This window comes from Cheilinus undulatus, linkage group 19 (genome assembly GCF_018320785.1).
Source record: "Cheilinus undulatus linkage group 19, ASM1832078v1, whole genome shotgun sequence".
Taxonomy (NCBI): Eukaryota; Metazoa; Chordata; class Actinopteri; order Labriformes; family Labridae; genus Cheilinus; species Cheilinus undulatus.
Window position 1 is genome coordinate 24,808,049 of NC_054883.1, and position 19,873 is coordinate 24,827,921.

Here is a 19,873-nt window from a genome sequence, read left to right on the forward strand (position 1 = left end):
TGGGAAGAATATTTAGCCCTGGCATTTTTGCCTTGAACATGCCCTTGGCAGCGGGTCGACTTAACCACATAAACGTTAATTTTCCCCCTATTAACGTGAAACTACTAAAAAAATTTCCCCAGGCGATGACTTTTAGATGTATCATAAGGGGCCACATTTGACCATAAATGGTCAACCTCATTTTCAGCAGTGATAAATTGTGAGGGGTCTTATCACTGATGGAAAATGATTTTGAGTTTAAAAAAAATATACATATATATTATTATAAGTTCAAATTTGAGATTATTAAAAACTTATAAAAACTTATTAAAAAGGTCAAAACATGAAATTAATTGCCTAAATAATGTTTAAAAAAGCAAATATATCAAACGGAAAGTCGCAATCAAATATGAGAGTCAAAATCATGAGTCTAAAAGGTCAAAATGTGGGATAAAAAAAATCAGTTTTTGAAAATTTTATTTGGAGAGAAAAAACACGCCAAAATGTAAGATAAAACTTGAAATGAGTTAAAAGGTCAAACTCTGAGTAAAAATTAAAAACGGTGACTTTAAAAGGACAAATATGAGCTAAAAACTCAACTCAAGGATATTTTAAATCATTAAGGTTAATTTCACACTTTTACACTGGCAGAAAATCTGCAGACCTTCTGCTGGGCCTGTCATAAAAACATAAGGTGTGATCTTGTGGGCTGGATTTAGCCCCCAGGCCTTGAGTTTGACACCCCTGGACTACCTAATGGTCACAGGTGAGTATACACTATACCCCTACACAGGCAGAGGTGTAAAGTATTCATTTATTTAAAAAAATCTCCGCCTGAATTCATTATATTAATAAATTAGAAATTTAATGAATACAGCAATGAAATTGCAGATTAAGTAAGTTTACTGGAATAATTTAAAACACACACTGTATTTCAAATACTTAAGAAAGAGATACTCTGCTTAAAGATAATATGTAGCTTGTTTATTCAATCACATGAAACCTAACCAAATGTAAGAAAATTTCAGTTTAAAGAGCAACACAACATTTGAAACCACACTCTTTTTTAATAAAGCCTGAAATCCTACCAGGATTCACACCAAAACAACTGTCAATAAAGCTATGTTCTTTTTAGTGCTATAGCGGTCATTTAACTGAATAAAGAAAACACTGATATGACTGACATGCTCTTTGTTCAGCTTGTACATATTTAAATTGTATTTTGTATTTAACATCTAATTCCCTTACACTGAGAGCAAAGCTAACTGGAGTCAAATTCCTTGTTGCATAAGCATACTTGACCAATAAAGCTGATTCTGATGTATAATATCCCTATTTCATTCAGTAGTGCATCCTTACTCTATAACATTACAGACATAGTGGGAAAGGCTGAATCATTCAGAGGATTAAAAAGAGGGTTTTACTGGTACTTCTAAGCATAGTGTAGGGACTGGGGTTGCAGCCTAAAGGGCCAAACATGTATTACAGACACAAAGTAAACCTTGAGAGACGATCAGGTGCAAAAGATAAAAAGTGCAGGGATTTTCAGAAAGGTACAAGAGATGCAGACATTAAAAAAAAAAACACCACCACAGTTTTAACTCATGATACTAGTGATGCAAAAATAGGACAAAAGCCCAGGATATGATTGATTCTTTCAACATATTCCCGTTACACAGAATTAACTATTGCAGTAGCAGAGGAATTTTTGTTGAGAAAGCAGCCCCAAAAGAAGAAGCGCTCACTCTGGGGAGCAGTATCGCCCTGCAAAGAGGATGCTCCCAGACCGGTTGTGTCTGATGAAGAAGAGGAAGGGGTGGTCAGCATTGAAGGTGGGAGTCATGCGGGCACACATCAGCATTACGACAGCCGCTGTGGCTGCAGCTGCCTCCGTCCCCTCCTCGTTCACCTCCACAAACGCCTTGTGGACCACCTTGGACAGGGCCAGGCCTTTAGCAGGGGACATACCTGTCACAGAGGAGGGAGAATCCATTCATTCTTATGCATGATACAATGGTAAACATTTGGTTTTGCTCTTACCAGAGAAATCACACGTCCCCATGTTGAAGGCGTCCACCATCCCCATGCTAGTCAGAACGTTCTTAAGATCGTACGACTCCTCCATCTTGAATTTAGGCACTATAACGTTCACCTCACTTTCGCGCATCCTTCTTGGATCAGTCCACTCTACAAATCTCTCATAGGTCAGCTGCTTCTCTAGCTGGATATGTGAACAAAACCATGAATATTTTGTATATAGTCTTCCTGTTTATTTAAATGTATGTTGAGGTCCTACCTTCCCCAGACCCATCGTCCCGTCCTCCATGTCATTAGGCAGGAAGATGAGCATGCTGAGCTCCTTTCTTATGTAAGGCATCTCCAAGATCTGATTAACACAGAGTTTCAAACATGGTATTATATTTATCACACCACTGTGTTAAGAAATAGGCCATTATGTATAGCAGTTACCTTCCCTCCCTTGATGGAGCAGTTTTACAGAACTACTAAGTACAGCAAGTGGTTTCTAGGGACATGACCTAGTGTCCCAATGTTCCAGTGTTATTTAGCAGATGCTTTTATCCAAAACGATGTACATCAGGTGGCTTGGCAAGTGTTCCAAGATTTAAGGACCTTGCCCAAAGGCCCAAACCGGATATTAATTATGCACTGACTGGGATTCAAACCATCATCATCCATCCATCCATCCATCCATCCATCCATCCATCCATCCATCCTCTTCCACTCATCTTGAGCTGGGTCTCGGTGGGAGCATTCCAATTAAGTCGACCCAGACATCCCTCTCTCCAGCAACATTTTCAGCTCCTCCTGGGGGGATTTTAAGGCTTTCTCAGGCCAGACTGGAATTATAATCCCTCCAGGACGTTCTGGGTTTACCTCAAGGTCTTCTCCCGGTTGGATATGCCCTTTGGACCTCAAAAAGGAAGGAGGTATCCCAGTCAGATGCCCAACCACCTCAACTGGCTCCTTCTGATGCAAAGGAACAGCAGCTCTGTTTCTAATTAGTTTCCTTCAGATGTCTGGATTCCTCACCCTATCTCTAAGCCTGAGCCCAGCCAGCCTCCAGAGGAAACCAGTCCTAAATGTTGTTTGCTGCATCAGCACAACCCACAGTCTGAGCTTGACTATCTGCAACTTGCAGTGACAGGAAGGTGACCATCTCATTGACAAGGAAAACTTCAACACAGAGGTGCTCAGCTGTGGGCTTGTGAGTATCCACCTACCTGTATGGTTCCTCTAAATACTTAAAACATTTTTTCAGCTCACAAAGGGTGATTGGTTAAGTTTACTTGGTTACCAAACTGGTATACTGATTGTCATACTGTATGGATTACCTCTAACTTGGCTTCACGGATATATGCGTAAGGAAACTTTGATTCCTGATGCATCATCTTCACCATCTTAGTTTCATTCTGAAGACAACAAACAGAAGATAAATAACAAACACACTGTTTCATATCTGCTGATCTTAGCTGACGTCAGTTTTACTTCAAAAGTGCAGAATTACCCTGTTGATTCTGAACGGAGCAACCCGTGTTTGGCTCTCCTTAAACTTTTTGTTCCAGTTCCCCTTGAAGTAGATAGCATTGACCAGCACCAGCCTGGTCATGCTGTTCACCACACCCTGAACCAGCAAGTCTTTGATTTTACCTGGAAACAGAAAACACACTTGAATTAATGTCACACAACAGACAGCAAGTCTTAAGAGTTGGCATGTTCTAACATCAGGAGATAAAAGCATTTGAGTTAGTGTTTTTAGGGCTGACAGCTTCCATTCTATTGGTTGACTGTTTGGTGGAAAAGCTTTAGTACGACCAAGATCACCCTGGTAGGCGAGTCGCCCTCCCCTCCCCAAGGCGCTGGTCAGGGGGCAGAAGCAGTAGTGCGCAGCTGACTGATATAGAGAGACATGTTGCTGGGGACAGCTCCAATGCAGCACTGGGAGTTACAGGTAGAGAAGCACACAGAGTGGGATATTTTCTGATATTTTACAGCACTAACGCTCAGAAACAACACATCAACTCGTCACAAAGATGCAGGCTGTTTGTATTGAAGTGGCGCTGCTGGGTGTCTCTGCTCTGCCCTCCCTAACAGCATCCCACGGTCAGTTTATTTCACCAGCCGGAAAATAGGCTGCGTGGTATCATCTCCTTTTATAACCTCCTTAAAGTGTTCGCATTAGCGTTAGCTTCTCTTACAGACAGACAAGAAAGCAGAGACGATACAAGACGATGTCTGCTGGTCATTAAGTTCCGATGAGTGAACTTCTTCCCTCTCACCTCTGTAAATAAACTCTGCATGCTCTCTGTTTTATGCTCGTAAATGACAAGGTGCAGGCTGGATCAAGTGATCCTGTTAATAGTTACCGTTATAAATAAATGAAAAACAATGTTCTGAGGTTATTTTGAAGGCTGTATGAGTTTAGTTACTGCGCTGGGGTCACGGAGATCAAAGGCAGGTGTGCACTGATCGTCTCTCAATTAATTTTTTTTTTTAGGACGATGTGATGAGCCTAGAAAATATATTTGTTTTAAATGTGCAACAGTTTGTAGGGCTGAAGTTTATCACATCAATTAAAAAGTGAGGAATCACTGGGGCAAAGACGAAGGTCCAACTTAAAGGCTTTTATTTTCAGGCTGTCAAGTGGTGTTCTATAATTAACAAAAGGGAAAAGGTAACATAATTGATGAATTGATGGTTTTCAAATGACAAATAATATAAAAGGTAGGAACAGATCTTGACAGCAGCTGAGCAAACTGAACAATAGGCTCTGGAGTCCTTTATAGACCTCTGATTAGGCCTCAGTGGCTGCACCTGTGGCTAATTGTTGCAAGCTGCACACTTGTGCCTGCTGATCCCAAGAGAAGCCACATAGACATGAAGGATCTCAACAATATTAATGCTTCAAAAGTCTTGAAATGTTCATTCAAGGATCATTTAGAGTACCAAGCAGGGGCAGTATGGAACCTGTATGGATTAAACTGGTCCACAACGAGGGGATTTTTTCAATTTATTTCTCTATTTATTTTTTTCCTTAACAACCAGTTGATGGGTGTGATTTTGGTCGACCAAGTTTTTCTTTGGTTGACTACAGCCCTAGTTTTTACCCTAATAAGATTAAATAAGGTAAATCATACAGACAAAAATGAAAGGTTAAGTGATTGTAGAATAAAGACACCTGTGTCCAAATTAAAGTTCAGGGGGGTGGCCAGGGAGCAGCCTAAATGAGCACAAAGTTCTGGTGGACTGCAAGGGGGGCACGAAGATTCTGATGGGCAGCCAAGGGGCAGGCCGCTCAGCGGGTACAGGAGGCTGACAGCGCTCAGCCGGGACAGGACGCAGGAGGCGCTCAGTTGGGACACGTGCCTGACTGTGCTCAGCCAGGACAGGTGGATGAGGCTCTGGGTCTCTGGAAGTAGGAATCACTGGGGCACTGGGAGCAGGAACCACTGGGGCACTGGACGCTTGGGTATTCCCTCACCAAGGGCCATCTAAATTAGGGCTGGGCAATTAATCGGAAATTTGATTAAATCACAATATGGCCTGCTTCCATCTTCAAATCTCAGAAGATACAATGTTTTTTTAACCTGAAATTTATGTAACTAAATACTAGTTTAAACTGTTTTTGCAGCAGAGATGTTATGCATTAAATAATCATGCAATCATTCAACTGCCATTTTTTAGAATGGCCTACAAAAAATTCCTACTTCATTTTTGCTCTTTTTCTTGTTAAATATGAGAATGACATGAAAATGATCACTCTCTTCAGTACAATTATTCATTTCAAGTTTGTAATATGAGTCAAAATCATCACAATTAGGTATTTTTCAAAATTGTTCAGCCCTTGTTTAGTGTAATGTTGTGTTGGTTGTTCTATGGAATGCTTTTTTGTTTGTGTTTGTTGAAAAATATATAAGATGGGGAGCTTAAGGAATAATCACATTTCAAATCACAATTGCGATATTAGGTAAAAAAAAAAAAAAAACAACAACAAAAAATGAAATGGTATTATTTTCCCAGATCATTCAGCCCTACTCTAAATACACGATATCTGTCATAAGCTGACGGTCTAACTAGGAAAGTTCGCATATCAAAGTTCCTCTAGGTTATGTTTCTAAATGTGATAAAAACTAGGACTAAATCTGGTGATAATACGCCCCTGTGAGGTCTACCATTAGCCAGAAAGTAAAAGCAGAGTGGTGGGTCTAGAAAGAGGGCTGGGGAAGTGTGATTGGTAGAAATCTGATTTCTTTAATGGTGTATGTACATTTTTTATTTTAAAAAATCCTTTAAGTTACTTTTATTATGAAAGTGGAGGGGAAGAGGTTTTAGACAATTTTTAAAAATTTATTTTAGCTTAAGAAATACTAGAAAAGCACTCAGAGAGCGCAGACCTCCGCCATTAGCCCTATCTCCCAATAGTAAAGAATCCTTCAAAAAAATTCCTGGATCCAGACAGTGATCCAGATCACTCCCAAAATCTAATCAATTCTTCCACATGCCATTTCTAACATTTACTGAAAATTTCATCAAAATCCGTCCATAACTTTTTGAGGTATGTCGCTAACAAACTAACTAACTAACAAACCCTGCCGATCACATCACCTCCTTGGCAGAGGTAATAAAGATAAAAGGTTTAAAGACCTTTAGCATTCAATGCCTCATAAAATAGAAGGAGTAAGGTGATCAAAGATCAACAAGTGATTATTCAGAAACAACCTTCAGGGTTTGAGGCCCTGCACAGACAGATATGTTGACTTAAAGGGGTGTTTTAAATATATTGTGTGTTACACGTTTCTCTCACAGGAGAAGATTCAGGGCCAGAAAAATGTGTTGTTCACATTCAGTGATTTAGAGGAGGTAAATTAAGGTTCTCAGGATAAAGTGTTTCTGTCTTATTTTTTCTTTGTGTTTGAATGCTCTTTTTCAGTTTTAAACAGTGTGAATCATGTTGTTTTGCTTTATACATGAAAAGACGTCTAGAAATAAATTTGCCTGACTCTAAAATTTTTCAGCTCTTTATTCTAACTTCCCTTAATAAAGAGGTAATGCAGGTCTTACAAACAAACATGCTAATGTTGATGTGTAAATGAGCCACCTTGTGTCTTGCTCTCCACCCAGCTGTTGATATTTACTCTTGCAGCCTCAGCATCAGTTTGGAAGTTTACAGTCTCCAGCTCTGCCTCATAGTACTTCTTTGTGCACGCTAAGAAGTCCTGGAACAATGACAAAAACATAAATGACTGATTTTGATTTTGATGACACCAGAGAAAATGTCTTAGATTAACTGAGTCATAAGGATTCACTGCTCTCACAGACAGTCAGTGCAAAACTTGTACATTTCCTGTCCTGCTGTCCACCCATCATCCATCACTCCATGAGCCCTGATCCTCTCCAGATTATCAGATTAGAAACACCTAACTACAGATGAACACACTGTTAAAACACACCTCCACAAACTGAAAGCTCTGCTCGCCGTACAGCCTGTTGGCCACACTGAGGGCATACGGAGCATCTGGCTTGTTCAGCTCTCTCAGCAGCTGGGCGAAGCTGGTGTGGACTTCATCCTGACACTCCTTGGTTTCCAGACCCTGCAGAGAAAGAGTAAGACTGTGTGAGACACCAGATTTTTATTAACAGTGGAAAACCATTTTGCTTCTGTTTACCACCACAATGGATCTGAAGTAAAATAATCAAGCTGTGATTAAAGATGTTCAGCACAATACACTTTTTATACATCTTTTAGAACAAAAACATGCCAGGAATCACCAATGATTTTGCAAAATACAAACCCAATAAGAAATATATGCAAAAAATCCTGTAAATACCCATTTACAACCCTGCAAAGCTCTGAAGAGAAGAAACATTCTTCCCAAGACACAAATCATCTCTCCATCCTGTTAGTTTCATGAATAAAATGTCATCTTTTCAGAAAAAAGCCAGACTTTGTTTGTGTGCATCCAAATCAGGAAGACATTAACCATCAGTCATAATGACGTCTACTAAAATGGTTATGTATTACCAAAGCGACAGAGGAAACAGTTATTTTATGGTTTCTTCAGAAATTATTGTTGTTTCTGCAATAAAGAGAAGAGAAGCAGAGGGAAACAAGCATGAAAATCACCTAGAACCCATGTTACTTCACTCCAAGGTTCCCCTCACCCACAGTTAGTAAAAACAATCCTCTGTTAGTTATCTCTCTTGAACTCAACCTTCATCAGGAACGGCGGCAGGGTGGACTGGACCTGCTGTTGCATCATCTGCTGCTCTGCTGCAGGCTGAGGCTTCTGAGCCTCATTGAAGCAGAGGACCTGAGGGTGCAATGTTCACCAAAAAGTCAGACTTCTTGTGTGGAGTTGTTACCTTTCTGTCAATGGTTTTTAATTGCAGGTTCACTGCAGCATCACTGTTAAACTCCTAACAGTGATTCTTGCCGTTCAATAGGAAGGTGAATAAAAAGTGTAGACCCTTTTTATTAAACAAAATACTGATTTTAGAAACACTAAAACATTCTGCATCAGAATAATTTGCTTCCATAAATCATGCTGGCATAAATCATGGTCACAATTGGGGCACAATTAAAGTTTATGTAAGATCCATTTAAACAATACAACCATCACTGCCCATGTACTCAAAAGTGCTGTTTCATTGGAGTGCCCATAAAAAACTGAATCCTCTAGGGGTCGCTGTCTCACATGGACTCCTTAGCTGCTGCTTCATCTGTCCTGAACCCAGCTGTGCTGAATGCTACATTGCTCAACACTGCCCCCATGCTTACAGGCGTTACTGGAATGTTTGGTTTGTATCCCTGAACCTTATTTAGTAGCAGATGTGTTCATTTCTATCATGATTTTAACGTCCCATGCACATGAAAACAAGATAACTCTGGTAAGGCAATTACTTTCCCACACAGAGGTCACATTAAGGGACGCACAGACCTTTTTGTTTTGCACACACAGCCCATCAAGGAGGTTATTAAACCTATTAGAAAAGGATTCCTCTCATAGCCTTTGGTTTATCACTGACTTTACACTGATCATGTGCCACTATCCGGATGCTGACATCACATTGGGGGGCTGGGCTGGATATGATCAAACTTTGTGCACAGGTTTAAGTGGTAAGCTCATTTTACAAACAGCAGATACAGTGTCATAAATGAAGGCTTAAATTTTAGATTGATAAATTTTTTGTTTCTAGGAAACAATGTTCCCTTTATGCAGTTTACCGTATTTAAAAAAAGTGACTGCCCCCTGCAGAGAAAGGAATTATGAGAGCAGGTGGAACTCAATAATGTTCTGCCATTACCAGAGAAAAAGGTATTTTAGCTGACTAAGGAACCTGACCCATAAATCAACCACACACCTGGGCTTTCTCAACAGCAAATGTACACGCATGGTCACACGTCCACTTTTCTTACTATATCATGCATGCACACACAGATCTAACAACACAGACACCCTGTTTCATTCAAGTAAGAATCCAGAGGACCTTCTAAGGAAATGACCCTCAATAAGTGGGATTTCAGTCAGACAGGTTAAGCTGAGTGTGTCTGTTAAACTGTGAGGGACAGCAGAAAGATAAGAGTCTGGTGGTGTCAAAACTTTATTGTTAGTGAAAGGACCCTCCTCTGCTCCTGCTCTGGTCATACACTTTATGGACAAAAGTATTTGATCACACCTGTTTGTTGAATTAAGTGTTGTGTTTCAATCAGATCTGTTACCACAGGTGTATAAAATCAGTCACCTAGCCATGCAGTCTCCATGTGCAAACATTTGTGATCCTAAATGGGTTACTCTGAAGAGCTCAGTGACTTCAATGGATGCCACCTAGCAGGAAGACGGTTTGTGAATACTCCACAGCCAACCGTAAATGATATTATTAAAAAGTGGAAGCATTTAGGGACAACAGCAACTCAGCCACAAAGTGGGAGACCATGAAACACATATCTTAAATGTGCCATTTATCCACTTTAGCATACAGGATGATGCTGTTCAAATACAGAACCAAAATTATCAGGAAACTCCAGAAATCTCAGAATGATCAGATTATTAATGTTCCCACAGTTTTTAAAGAGACTCGTCCACACCTTGACTTTTTTAACACCAGCTGCAAAAATACATGCATAGTCAAACACCACTTTCTCTGACTGAATCACGCATGCACGAACAGATCTAAAAAAGCTACAAAAATCCCTAACACCCTGTTTCATTAAATAAATAGGTCAGAGCTTGTTTCAGTTGAGAAACATTGACCAGTTGGATTCCAGTCAGACTGGTTAGGCTGGGTGTGTCTTTGTTAAACTGTGTGGGACAGCATAAAAAAAAAAATCCCTGCCGCTCAGATGCATTTTATTTAAAGTTTAACTTTTCTGTGGAACAAAACCCTGTTTTAATGATGAGAAATTCCTTCCAATAAGTTGTGCCACAGCTTTTTGCTTTCAAGGTAAAGTCTTCCATTGAATTTGGAGCATGATGCTATTTTCATGGCAGCCTCTGACTCCCGGATCCCGTAAAAAAAACTGGGTGAAACAGATAAGAAAATACTTCAAAATGTAAAACGATGGAGGGTGCTGGAGGATTATAGTGTCCATGTTTGAATTGTCTTTATCTATTGAAGTTGGGGGGGGGGGGGGGCTTGACAAAAGGTGACCATACTGCTGAAAAAAAAAAAAAAAATTCTGATATATCAAAAGAAGGTGCATGATCCAAGCTGAAAATGTCTTGCCAATATTTCCACATTTATTTGTCATGAAATGAAAATGCAGAATGATTCAGCTCTGTTCTGGCATTTTGCACATGCAGAGAATATTGTGATGATGTGGCGTGACAACAGTAAGCTAAAAAACTTTGGCAGTAAAATACATGAATGGGCTTTTCACCCTTACATTAACAACCTGCCTACATATGCTGGGTGTCCCATTAACACACTAATCCGTTGCTTTAGTCATACAGTGTGTTGCCATCTCTTTCCAGTGAATCACACAACCTTCTACTTTCTCACAACGTTCCTCAGAAACACGGTGGTGTGGCTTGAAGTTCCGCCCTCTTCCTCTGCCGTCTGATCTGACAGATCAGATTTAAAAATCTTTGTATTATTTATGCAAAACATATGATCCCATTGAATTTCTTTTACTGCTCACTCACTGTGCAAGTGATGCTCAACCTATTGCTCTTGAGATGCGTGTGCCTTGTTTGTGGCTAGCTGGGATCTTTAAAGTTCTTCTTGAACAAAAAATCGCAGATCTTATGCTGTTTGCTGACTAGCATTTTTCACAAAATACTAATCTGGTGCAGAGACATCTGTTCTTGCAAGGGGTAACCCAATCTCCCAGTTGATTAGCCTTAGCAGTCCTTGGCAACATTGCAAATCAAATTAAACCAACCTGCAGAAACTCCTGACTGTCTTTGGGTAAAAAAAAAAAACAATAAAACAAAAAAACAAAAAAATGTAAGAGACAGCACACCATGAGGTGTATTTAAGAAAAAAATTCAACCCTAATTTTTCATCACCAAAAAAAACATCATACCCACGGGGGAGCATGGTGGGGCATTATCAGACGTTGGGGCTGTTTACTCTCTAGCTGGGACTGGGGTTTTAGGCCTAGTGCAGTGAATTTTGAGCGCTTCCAAATACCAGTCAGTTTTGGCACAAAACCTTCTGGTGTCTGCTAGGAATCCGATCTCTCACCACACCCTGTTTGGTAGGTGTTACAGGGAAATGCACGCCAAAACAACCCGCAAAGAAGCAGTTTCTTCCTCCAGGCTGGTTTAAAACCTTAAAACCTGTTTAATGTCAAATATTCAGACTGACTTCTGAAAAAGCACTCATGTTTGCATAAGCAATGGAGGTGGCAAACAGAGACATTATGGATTTACATGGCATGAAAGAACCTGGTAAATGGAGTAGAGCAGCGGGGTCGAGGAACAAGGTCAGCAAAACATGACCAAAACCCCAGCTGGATTATTACAAAATTTCAACAAAATGTGGAAAAGTTGGACACAGAAAAAACACTGCAGAAACACAACAGGGGGTAAATACTATAAATATAGTGAAGAAAAGACTACACAGTTTAAAGGGGGGGAATAAGTACAAAAAGAGAGCTAATTTGATACAAGAGGAAGGGAGAGATAGTGGGAATGAGGGAGTTTTCACAACATACCACTTTAAGGTCTTTACACTGAGTCCATTATTTTTGGGTGTTTTATTTTAAGAACCTTACAAACTGAGCCCACGTGTGCTCAGTGCAGGATAAAACTCTGAAAATACAGTGGCCATAAAGTGCCAGTACTAAGAACAGCTCAGGAGAATCCATCACCAAGAGTCTGGTTGTAGCTGTAGTGAAATGCTCAGGAACCGGTCAAGTCACTTTCACCCTTTGGTTCGATTTGTATCGTGTGCTGTGTTCCAGTGAGTCACACAACTTTCTCCTTAACCATTACTTTCCCCAGTAACATGGGGGTTTGGCTTGAAGCTCAATCTCTCCCAGTGGTCTGATCTAACAGGAAATTCTAAATTCTTTAAAAATCTTAAAAATAAAAAAAAATAAAAAAAACCCCAGCAGACTACAGAAACAAACCACTGAGGAAGTGAACCACTGTATTTATTTTACTAAACACTCACTATGCTCTTTACCTAAGCTAAAATATGTGGAATAAACTGAAATGTCAAAATTAATAACACATCTGTCTGCTTCTATTTTATATGCATTTGGTTAAGAACTTTGGTTTTTTTTTATCTCATGCATTTCCAACAGTTTTCAAAACATAGAAAGCTTTCATTTTTATAGCTGTAATGGTCCATGTTTTATCTCACCTGCTAACATGACAGAGCCAGCCTGATGGACACAGCCTTTTTATTTTTGCCATGAAAACAGAATACGCTACATGAGGAGGCATGAGATGAGACTAAAAGCTGCTGTTCTGTTGCTGCATCACATTCATGTTTTGTCCCCACCCCCTATAATGCTGTGGTCCCACTTGACATTTCTAAGTCCAGTAGAGATGCACTGCTCAGCTCCACCCACACAAACTCAGAACTTTGTCTGATAAAGACGGCACACCATGAGGTGTATTTAAGAAAAAAATCAACCCCGATTTTTCGTCACCTAAAAGAACATCATACCCATGGGGGAGCATGGTGGGGCATTATCAGGCGTTGGGGCTGTTTACTCTCTAGCTGGGACTGGGGTTTTAGGCCTGGTGCAGAGAATAATAAGCAGTTCCAAATACCAGTCAGTTTTGGCACAAAACCTTCTGGTGTCTGCAAGAATTGTGATCTCTCACCACACCCTGTTTGGCAGGAATTACAGGGAAGTGTTTGCCAAAACAACCTGATAAGGAAACTATTTTTTTCCCAGGCTGTCACTCTGATGAACACTTAATAGTAACAGAGAGTCAGAGAATAAAACTTTCATCTAACAAACACCTTAAAACCTGTTTAATGTCAAATATTCTGCACTGTCTCTTACTGCTTTACTGTAACTTAAATACTGTAAGAGAACCACAAAATTTCTCACCTCATATGCACATTTGCACTAGTTAATGCAAACTATCTTAATTATTCTATTAACCTCATGTTAATTTCCCACATCCTTGCATAACTTGTATACTTCTGATCATATCTAGTCAATAGTCCTGCACCTTTTGCAAATCTTGCAACCATACTATCAATGCACATGGACTTGTGTGTGCAAAAAATACCTAACAAAGCCTGTACATATGTATATTTCCAATTTTTTTTGTAGTTTTATTTATCGTTTTGTATCTAATGTTTGATTAAATTGAGAGCAGGGCTAAGTGAAGTCAAACTCTTGTGTAAGCATAGATGGCCAAAGAAGCTGATTCTGCTGACAGTAGCCCAAAAGCTGTGCACAGGAAATACCCTCTTTATCTGACAGGTTTGAGAACTTTAGCAGGGAAGACTGGGCACATTTTGCCAAGCCTACAAATGCCATTCTGATAGACTCCTACTCAAAAACACTTGACTGTTCAAATGAAGTTTAGCAGTGTTGCCAATTTAGCAACAATATATTGCCGTGAAAAAGTATTTGCCCCTTTCTCATTCCTGATTTTTGCATATTTATCACACTTAAATTTTTCGTATTGTCAAATCTATTTCAATATCTCACAAAGACAACCCAAGTAAATACAAAATGCAGTTTCTGAATGATGGTTTTATTTATCAAGGAGGAGTTCTTTAGGGTTTGTACTTACTTGTTGTCTCCCTCATGGCGTTATTCCTCTCTCCTACAGCATACATTACAATTACATGCATACTACCAATTATGCAAAAAAGGCGATGGCAGTGACTTTTAGAACAGCCAGTAGCTAATTTTCTTAGTGAGGAGTTGGCAACATTGTGTATTATAGTCCAAGGGTGTGCACAGTTATACAGCCAGGTTTATGTTATTTAATTGTTTTCCTCCTTGGTTGTGTTTGTGTGTTTCCTCTACCTCTGACATCTGTGCAGCCGTGTTGCCTCTGGCTCCCAGTATCACCATGGACAGAGCTGAGGAGATGCTGAACGGAGAGAAGAAGACATTTGCTGTGTTGTCATTGCCACACAGCTTCTTAAACAGAGCCAGAAAGAAGCTGGTGTTGGCTTTGGACAGAGGGTTTGGAGATTCCATCGTGTCTGCAAAACACAGAGCAATAAATAACCTTAACAAAGTTAAGAAAAAATACTTTTGTTTCTTATACAAACACAATAATAGAGGGAAAAATAATATATACTTACTGTTGGTGTTCCTCTGGTGTTCAGGAGTGTTGTCATTCACAGAGTAACTTCAGTTTTAACACACCTATATCGAAGGAAGTCAGCATGGTGTTTTTTTCTTTCCTCGCTTTCCTCCAGCAGCTCAAAGGCATGTGGTAAAAGAGCATTATCGCCACCTACTGGACAACTGTGAACAGGTTTGGATTCTTTTTGAAGGTAATCAAATAACTGTTGTACATTTGAACTGACCAATCACACCAAAGCACAGATTAAATGACCTCTATGGTCGTTTAACAAGATGTAGGGAAAGTAAATTAGTTCAAGTATTTTGACTCATTTTTGAATGCACCAAGACTTCAATCATTTTCTAAAAAAAATCATTATAATGGGAAAAAAGTATCTGGTCAAATTTAAAATCATTTACCCCTTTCATGAATGAATTATGCCAGGATTTTCTGCATGTGTTTTTTTGTTTGTTTGTTTGTTTGTTTGTTCTTATGGCATTGTAACAGTTGCTTTGGTGATCTTTGGTGGAGCTGGCTAGCAGTATTAGCAGAAGCTCCAGGATAGCAGGTTAGCTCAGACAAGAGACAAAAGGACAGTATGGGGATTTTCACACGGCACTTTATTCTACAAAACTGAAAAAAAGAACATACAAGGCCTGGTGTCCACTAATCATCCAGGAGCAGTAAAACATAGACATAACCTTCACCAACCCCCTTTCAATCTTACCATCCAGGAGAGGAGAGCACTGGCCTCCCTACAGACAAGGATATCACCATCTTGCCAGCCGACAAAGGAAGATGCACAGTTGTACTGGACACAGTGGACTACCAATCCAAAATGGCCTGCCTTCTCAATGACGCCACCACCTATGAAAGACTGAAGAGGGAGCCCACCAGCTCATACAAGAAAAAGGTTGTGGACCTGCAGCAGTCTCTGGAGAAGGAACAAGTCATTGACAGGGTCCAGTACTACTGCCTTGACCCAGGAGAAGCCATTCCTTGCATCTATGGACTTCCCAAGATATACAAGGATGAGATCCCCCTCAGACCCATTGTCAGCAGCATCAACTCAGTCACCTACAACATATCAAAATATCTGGCTACCATCTTGGCTCCCATGGGAGGCAAAACCCCACATCACGTTCAGAATTCCCAGGACTTTACCAGTAAGGTCAGTAATCTCAGACTGCAACCAGAGGAGACCATGGTCTCTCTTACGATGTGACCTCCCTTTTCACATGCATCCCAACAATGGAAGCAATCAAAGCCATCAAGAAACGGCTGTTACTGGAGAGGGACCTGACAAGCAGAATGACACTTCCTATCACCTACATACAATGCAGTACTGGATTCCTTCCACAAAGATCCAAACAACATCCCCATCAGAGCGCAAAGGACCAGAGTACGTGTGACCTTAACAACATGGAAATTCCCATTTAGCCACACCCCCAGACGAAACGACTCTGCTAATGGCTGTCAGGTGACCACACAGCTCATCTGCATAGCAATGGTCATCCTTTGCTATATACTATAATGTAATCTGTGGTGTGTTTTTCTATATTGTTTTATTTCTGTATCTTCCTATACGATTGAATCTAGTTATACATTACAATCTGAATTTTAAAAAATTGATATTTAGTCCATTCATCCTTTTGAAAATGAGTTACATCCACCGCATTTTCCAACACTGGATGAGAACCTTGATTATGTCATGCAGTTCAGATGCCCAGCATACCTTTCTGCACTATTTGCTAGTTAAAATAACTTTAATACACTTATTGATTTCAAAATAATGTGAAAGAAGTGAGCATGAAAACAATGATGTTTGCAGCTGCTTGTACTAAAATGAAATAGAAAAGTTATATCAAAGTCATATCAAAGTTCCTGTAAGTTGTGTTTTTAAATGTTATAAAAACTAGGACTAAATCTGGTGATAATCCTCCCCTGTGAGGTTTACCATTAGCCAGACAGTAAAAGTAGAGTGGTGGGTCTAAAAGGAGGCCTGGGGTAGTGATTGGTAGAAATCTTATTTCTTTAATAGTGTATGTATTTTTATTTATTTTTTTTAACTTTATAAGTTACTTTAATTATGAAAGCAGAAGAGCAAAGCCCTCAAAACTTTAGGGAATTTTTAACATCTGTTTTAGCTTATAAAATACAAAGAGATTAAATTACGTTTGTTGTCGTTTAAACAAGAAGCAAGTCAAGTAAATTAAATCAAACAAGTGTTTTGGCACATTTTTGAACACACCAAAACTTCAATAATTTCTTCTATTGACAGTCAGGATTTTCCCCATGTTTTTTAATTGTTATTAAGCCATAAAAAATTGTACTTTAATTGGGCTGGGAACGAGAGAGCTGCGAATTAGAGCTGAGGATGAAGAAACTGAGGATGAGAAAGCTGGAGATGAAGAAACTGAGGATGAGAAGGCTAAAGATGTAGAAACTGAGGATGAGGGAGCTGAGGATGAAGAAACTGAGGATGAGAGAGATGAGGATAAGAGTTCTGAGGATGAAGAAACTGAGGATGAGAAAGCTGAAGATGAAGAAATTGAGGATGAGAAAGCTGGAGATGAAGAAACTAAGGATGAGAAAGCTGGAGATGAAGAAACTGAGGATGAGAAAGCTGGAGATGAAGAAACGGAGGATGAGAAAGCTAAAGATGTAGAAACTGAGGATGGAGAAACTGAGGATGAGAGAGATGAGGATAAGAGAGCTGGAGATGAAGAAACTGAGGATGAGAGAACTGGAGATGAAGAAACTGAGGATGAGAGAGCTGGAGATGAAGAAACTGAGGATGAGAAAGCTGGAGATGTACAAACTGAGGATGAGGGAGCTGAGGATGAAGAAAGTAAGGATGAGGAAGCTGAGGATGAAGAAAGTGAGGATGAGAGAGCTGGGGATGAAGAAACTGAAGATGAGAGCTGAGGATATAGAAACTGAGGATGAGAGCAGAGGATGAGATAGCTAAGGATGAAGAAGTTGAGAATGAGGGGCTGAGTATGAGAGAGCTGGGGATGAAGAAGTTGAGGATGAGGGAGCTGAGTATGAGAAAACTAGGGATGAAGAAGGTGAGGATGAGGGGGCTGAGTATGAGAAAACGGGATGAAGAGGGTGAGGATGAGGGGGCTGAGTATGAGAAAACTAGGGATGAAGAATTTGAGGATGAGAGAGCTGTGAATGAAGAGGCTGAGGATGAGGGAGCTGAGGATGAGATAGCTGGGGATGAAGAAGCTGAGGATGAAGGAGCAGAGGATAAAGAAGCTGAGGATGAGAGCTGGGGATGAAGAAGGTGAGGATGAGGGAGCTGAGTATGAGAGAGCTGGGGATGAAGAAGTTGAGGACGAGGGAGCTGAGTATGAGAGAGCTGGGGATGAAAAAGCTTGGGATTAGAGAGTTAAGATGAAGGAACTGAGTATGAGAGAGCTGAGGATGAAGGAGCTGAGTATGAGAAAGCTGTGTCAAAGCCCAGACCTCAATCCTATATAAAATTTGTGGCTAGACTTTAAAAGGGCTGTTCATGCCCAATACCCATGCAACCTAACAGAGCTTGATCAGTTTAGCAAAGACGAATAGTGAAAAATTGCAGTGTCCAGATGTCTGAGCCTGGGTCACTTATTTTACCTTACATGTTGTTAAAAAAAAGGCAAAAAGCCTAAATTATATTGACCATGATTGATTCATAAACTGGATAAAATGTGTGTGTGTGGGGGGGGGGGCAGCATTCAGCCATAATGTGGAACGGAAATAGGCATTCCTGATTTCAGTTTGTGTATCTGCAGCGAGAGATGAGCCGAGCTTGATGTTCCAGGTCTCTGTTGATTTAAAGTTATGTAGTTGAACAATAACTCACAGATGTGACTTCATGATCAGGCTAGAACGGGATGGTCTAACTGCCTAACAACTGTTGGATTGTGAAGATAAACCGGATAACATGGCTGTCAAACTGACTTTTTACCTTAAACATATTCTCTGTTCTGATTGTTCATTTAAATTAAATGATTTTAAAATCGATTTAAATATTGATGAAATTACACTGCCTATAGACAAACCGAATAATAAATTTGATGGTTGAAGACTTTACTGTTGGATGTTTCTCTGGTGTATTCAGGAGTACCTGACCTTCCCTTCCTTCAAATTCAGCTTCTGTCTTGTCAGTCAACAGAATAATTTCCCAGAAGTCTCAGGGATCACCAGGATGTTTTTCAGTCAAATGTGAGATGAGCCTTTGTGTTCTTTTTTGGTCAGCAGTGGTTTTGGTCTTGGAACTCTCCCATGATGCCATTTTTGCCCAGTCTTTTTCTTATTGTTGAATCATGAACTCTGACCTTAACTGAGTCAGTGAGGCCCGCCGGTCTTTAGATGTTGTTCTGGGTTCTTTGAGGACCTCCTAGATGAGTCATCCATGTGCTCTTGGGAGTCATTTTGATAGGCAGGCCACTTCTGGGAAGGTTCACTACTGTTCCAAGTTTTCTCCATTTGTGGATAATGGATGGACACCCAAAGCCTTAGAAATGTCTTTGTAACCCTCTCCAGACTGATAGATGTCACCGACTTTGTTTTTCATCTGTTCTCTAATTTCTTTAGATGGTGCCAGATCTTTTAGCCTACTTCACTTTGTCAGGAAGTTTCTATTTAAGGACTTCATGGATTCAACAGGGATGGCACTAGTGAGATTGAACTCAGCTTTCCCAAAAAAATGTGGTTAATCATAGTTAATTCATGATTTAACAAGGAGGCAATAACTTTTTTTTTTTTTAAGATTTATTTTTGGGCATTTTTGTGCCTTTATTAGATAGAGGAGGACAGTGGATAGAGTCAGAAACGGGGTCAAGAGTGGGGGATAGACAAGCAATAAAGGGCCTCAGGCCGGATTTGAACCCAGGCCGCCCACATACATGGAGAGCGCCTTTAACCACTAGGCCACCTGCTCCCTGGCAATAACTTTTTTAATACGGCCAGGTAGGTCTTGGTGTCTTTTGTCCCTTAATTAATAAATACATCAGTATTTAGAAACAGCATTTTTTATTTACTAAGGTTGCCTTTGTCCAATATTAGAATTTGTTTGATAATCTTTAATTCAGACAAATATGCAAAAAGTAACAGCACTGTATACACACAGTGTAGGCTCAATGTATACAGTGCTGAAATTCACC

At 40.0% G+C, this 19,873-nt stretch overlaps 1 protein-coding gene across 2 annotated transcripts; it reads right to left on the bottom strand.

Annotated features, from left to right (window-relative positions):
* Positions 1–946: 946 nt before the first annotated feature.
* LOC121527629 (leukocyte elastase inhibitor-like) lies at positions 947–14,860 on the bottom strand. Of its 2 annotated transcripts, XM_041814647.1 has the most exons (10): positions 14,734–14,860; positions 14,450–14,631; positions 8,211–8,309; positions 7,449–7,589; positions 7,097–7,214; positions 3,506–3,648; positions 3,333–3,410; positions 2,276–2,365; positions 2,020–2,200; positions 947–1,947 (listed from the first exon to the last, which is right to left on the bottom strand). In XM_041814647.1, the coding sequence occupies exons 2-10, from the start codon at positions 14,624–14,626 to the stop codon at positions 1,721–1,723; spliced, it is 1,254 nt and encodes a 417-aa protein (XP_041670581.1). In that variant the 5' UTR covers positions 14,627–14,631; positions 14,734–14,860; the 3' UTR covers positions 947–1,720. The 2 variants fall into 2 exon arrangements, with proteins under 2 accessions (XP_041670581.1, XP_041670582.1); XM_041814648.1 differs by lacking the exon at positions 8,211–8,309.
* Positions 14,861–19,873: the final 5,013 nt, after the last annotated feature.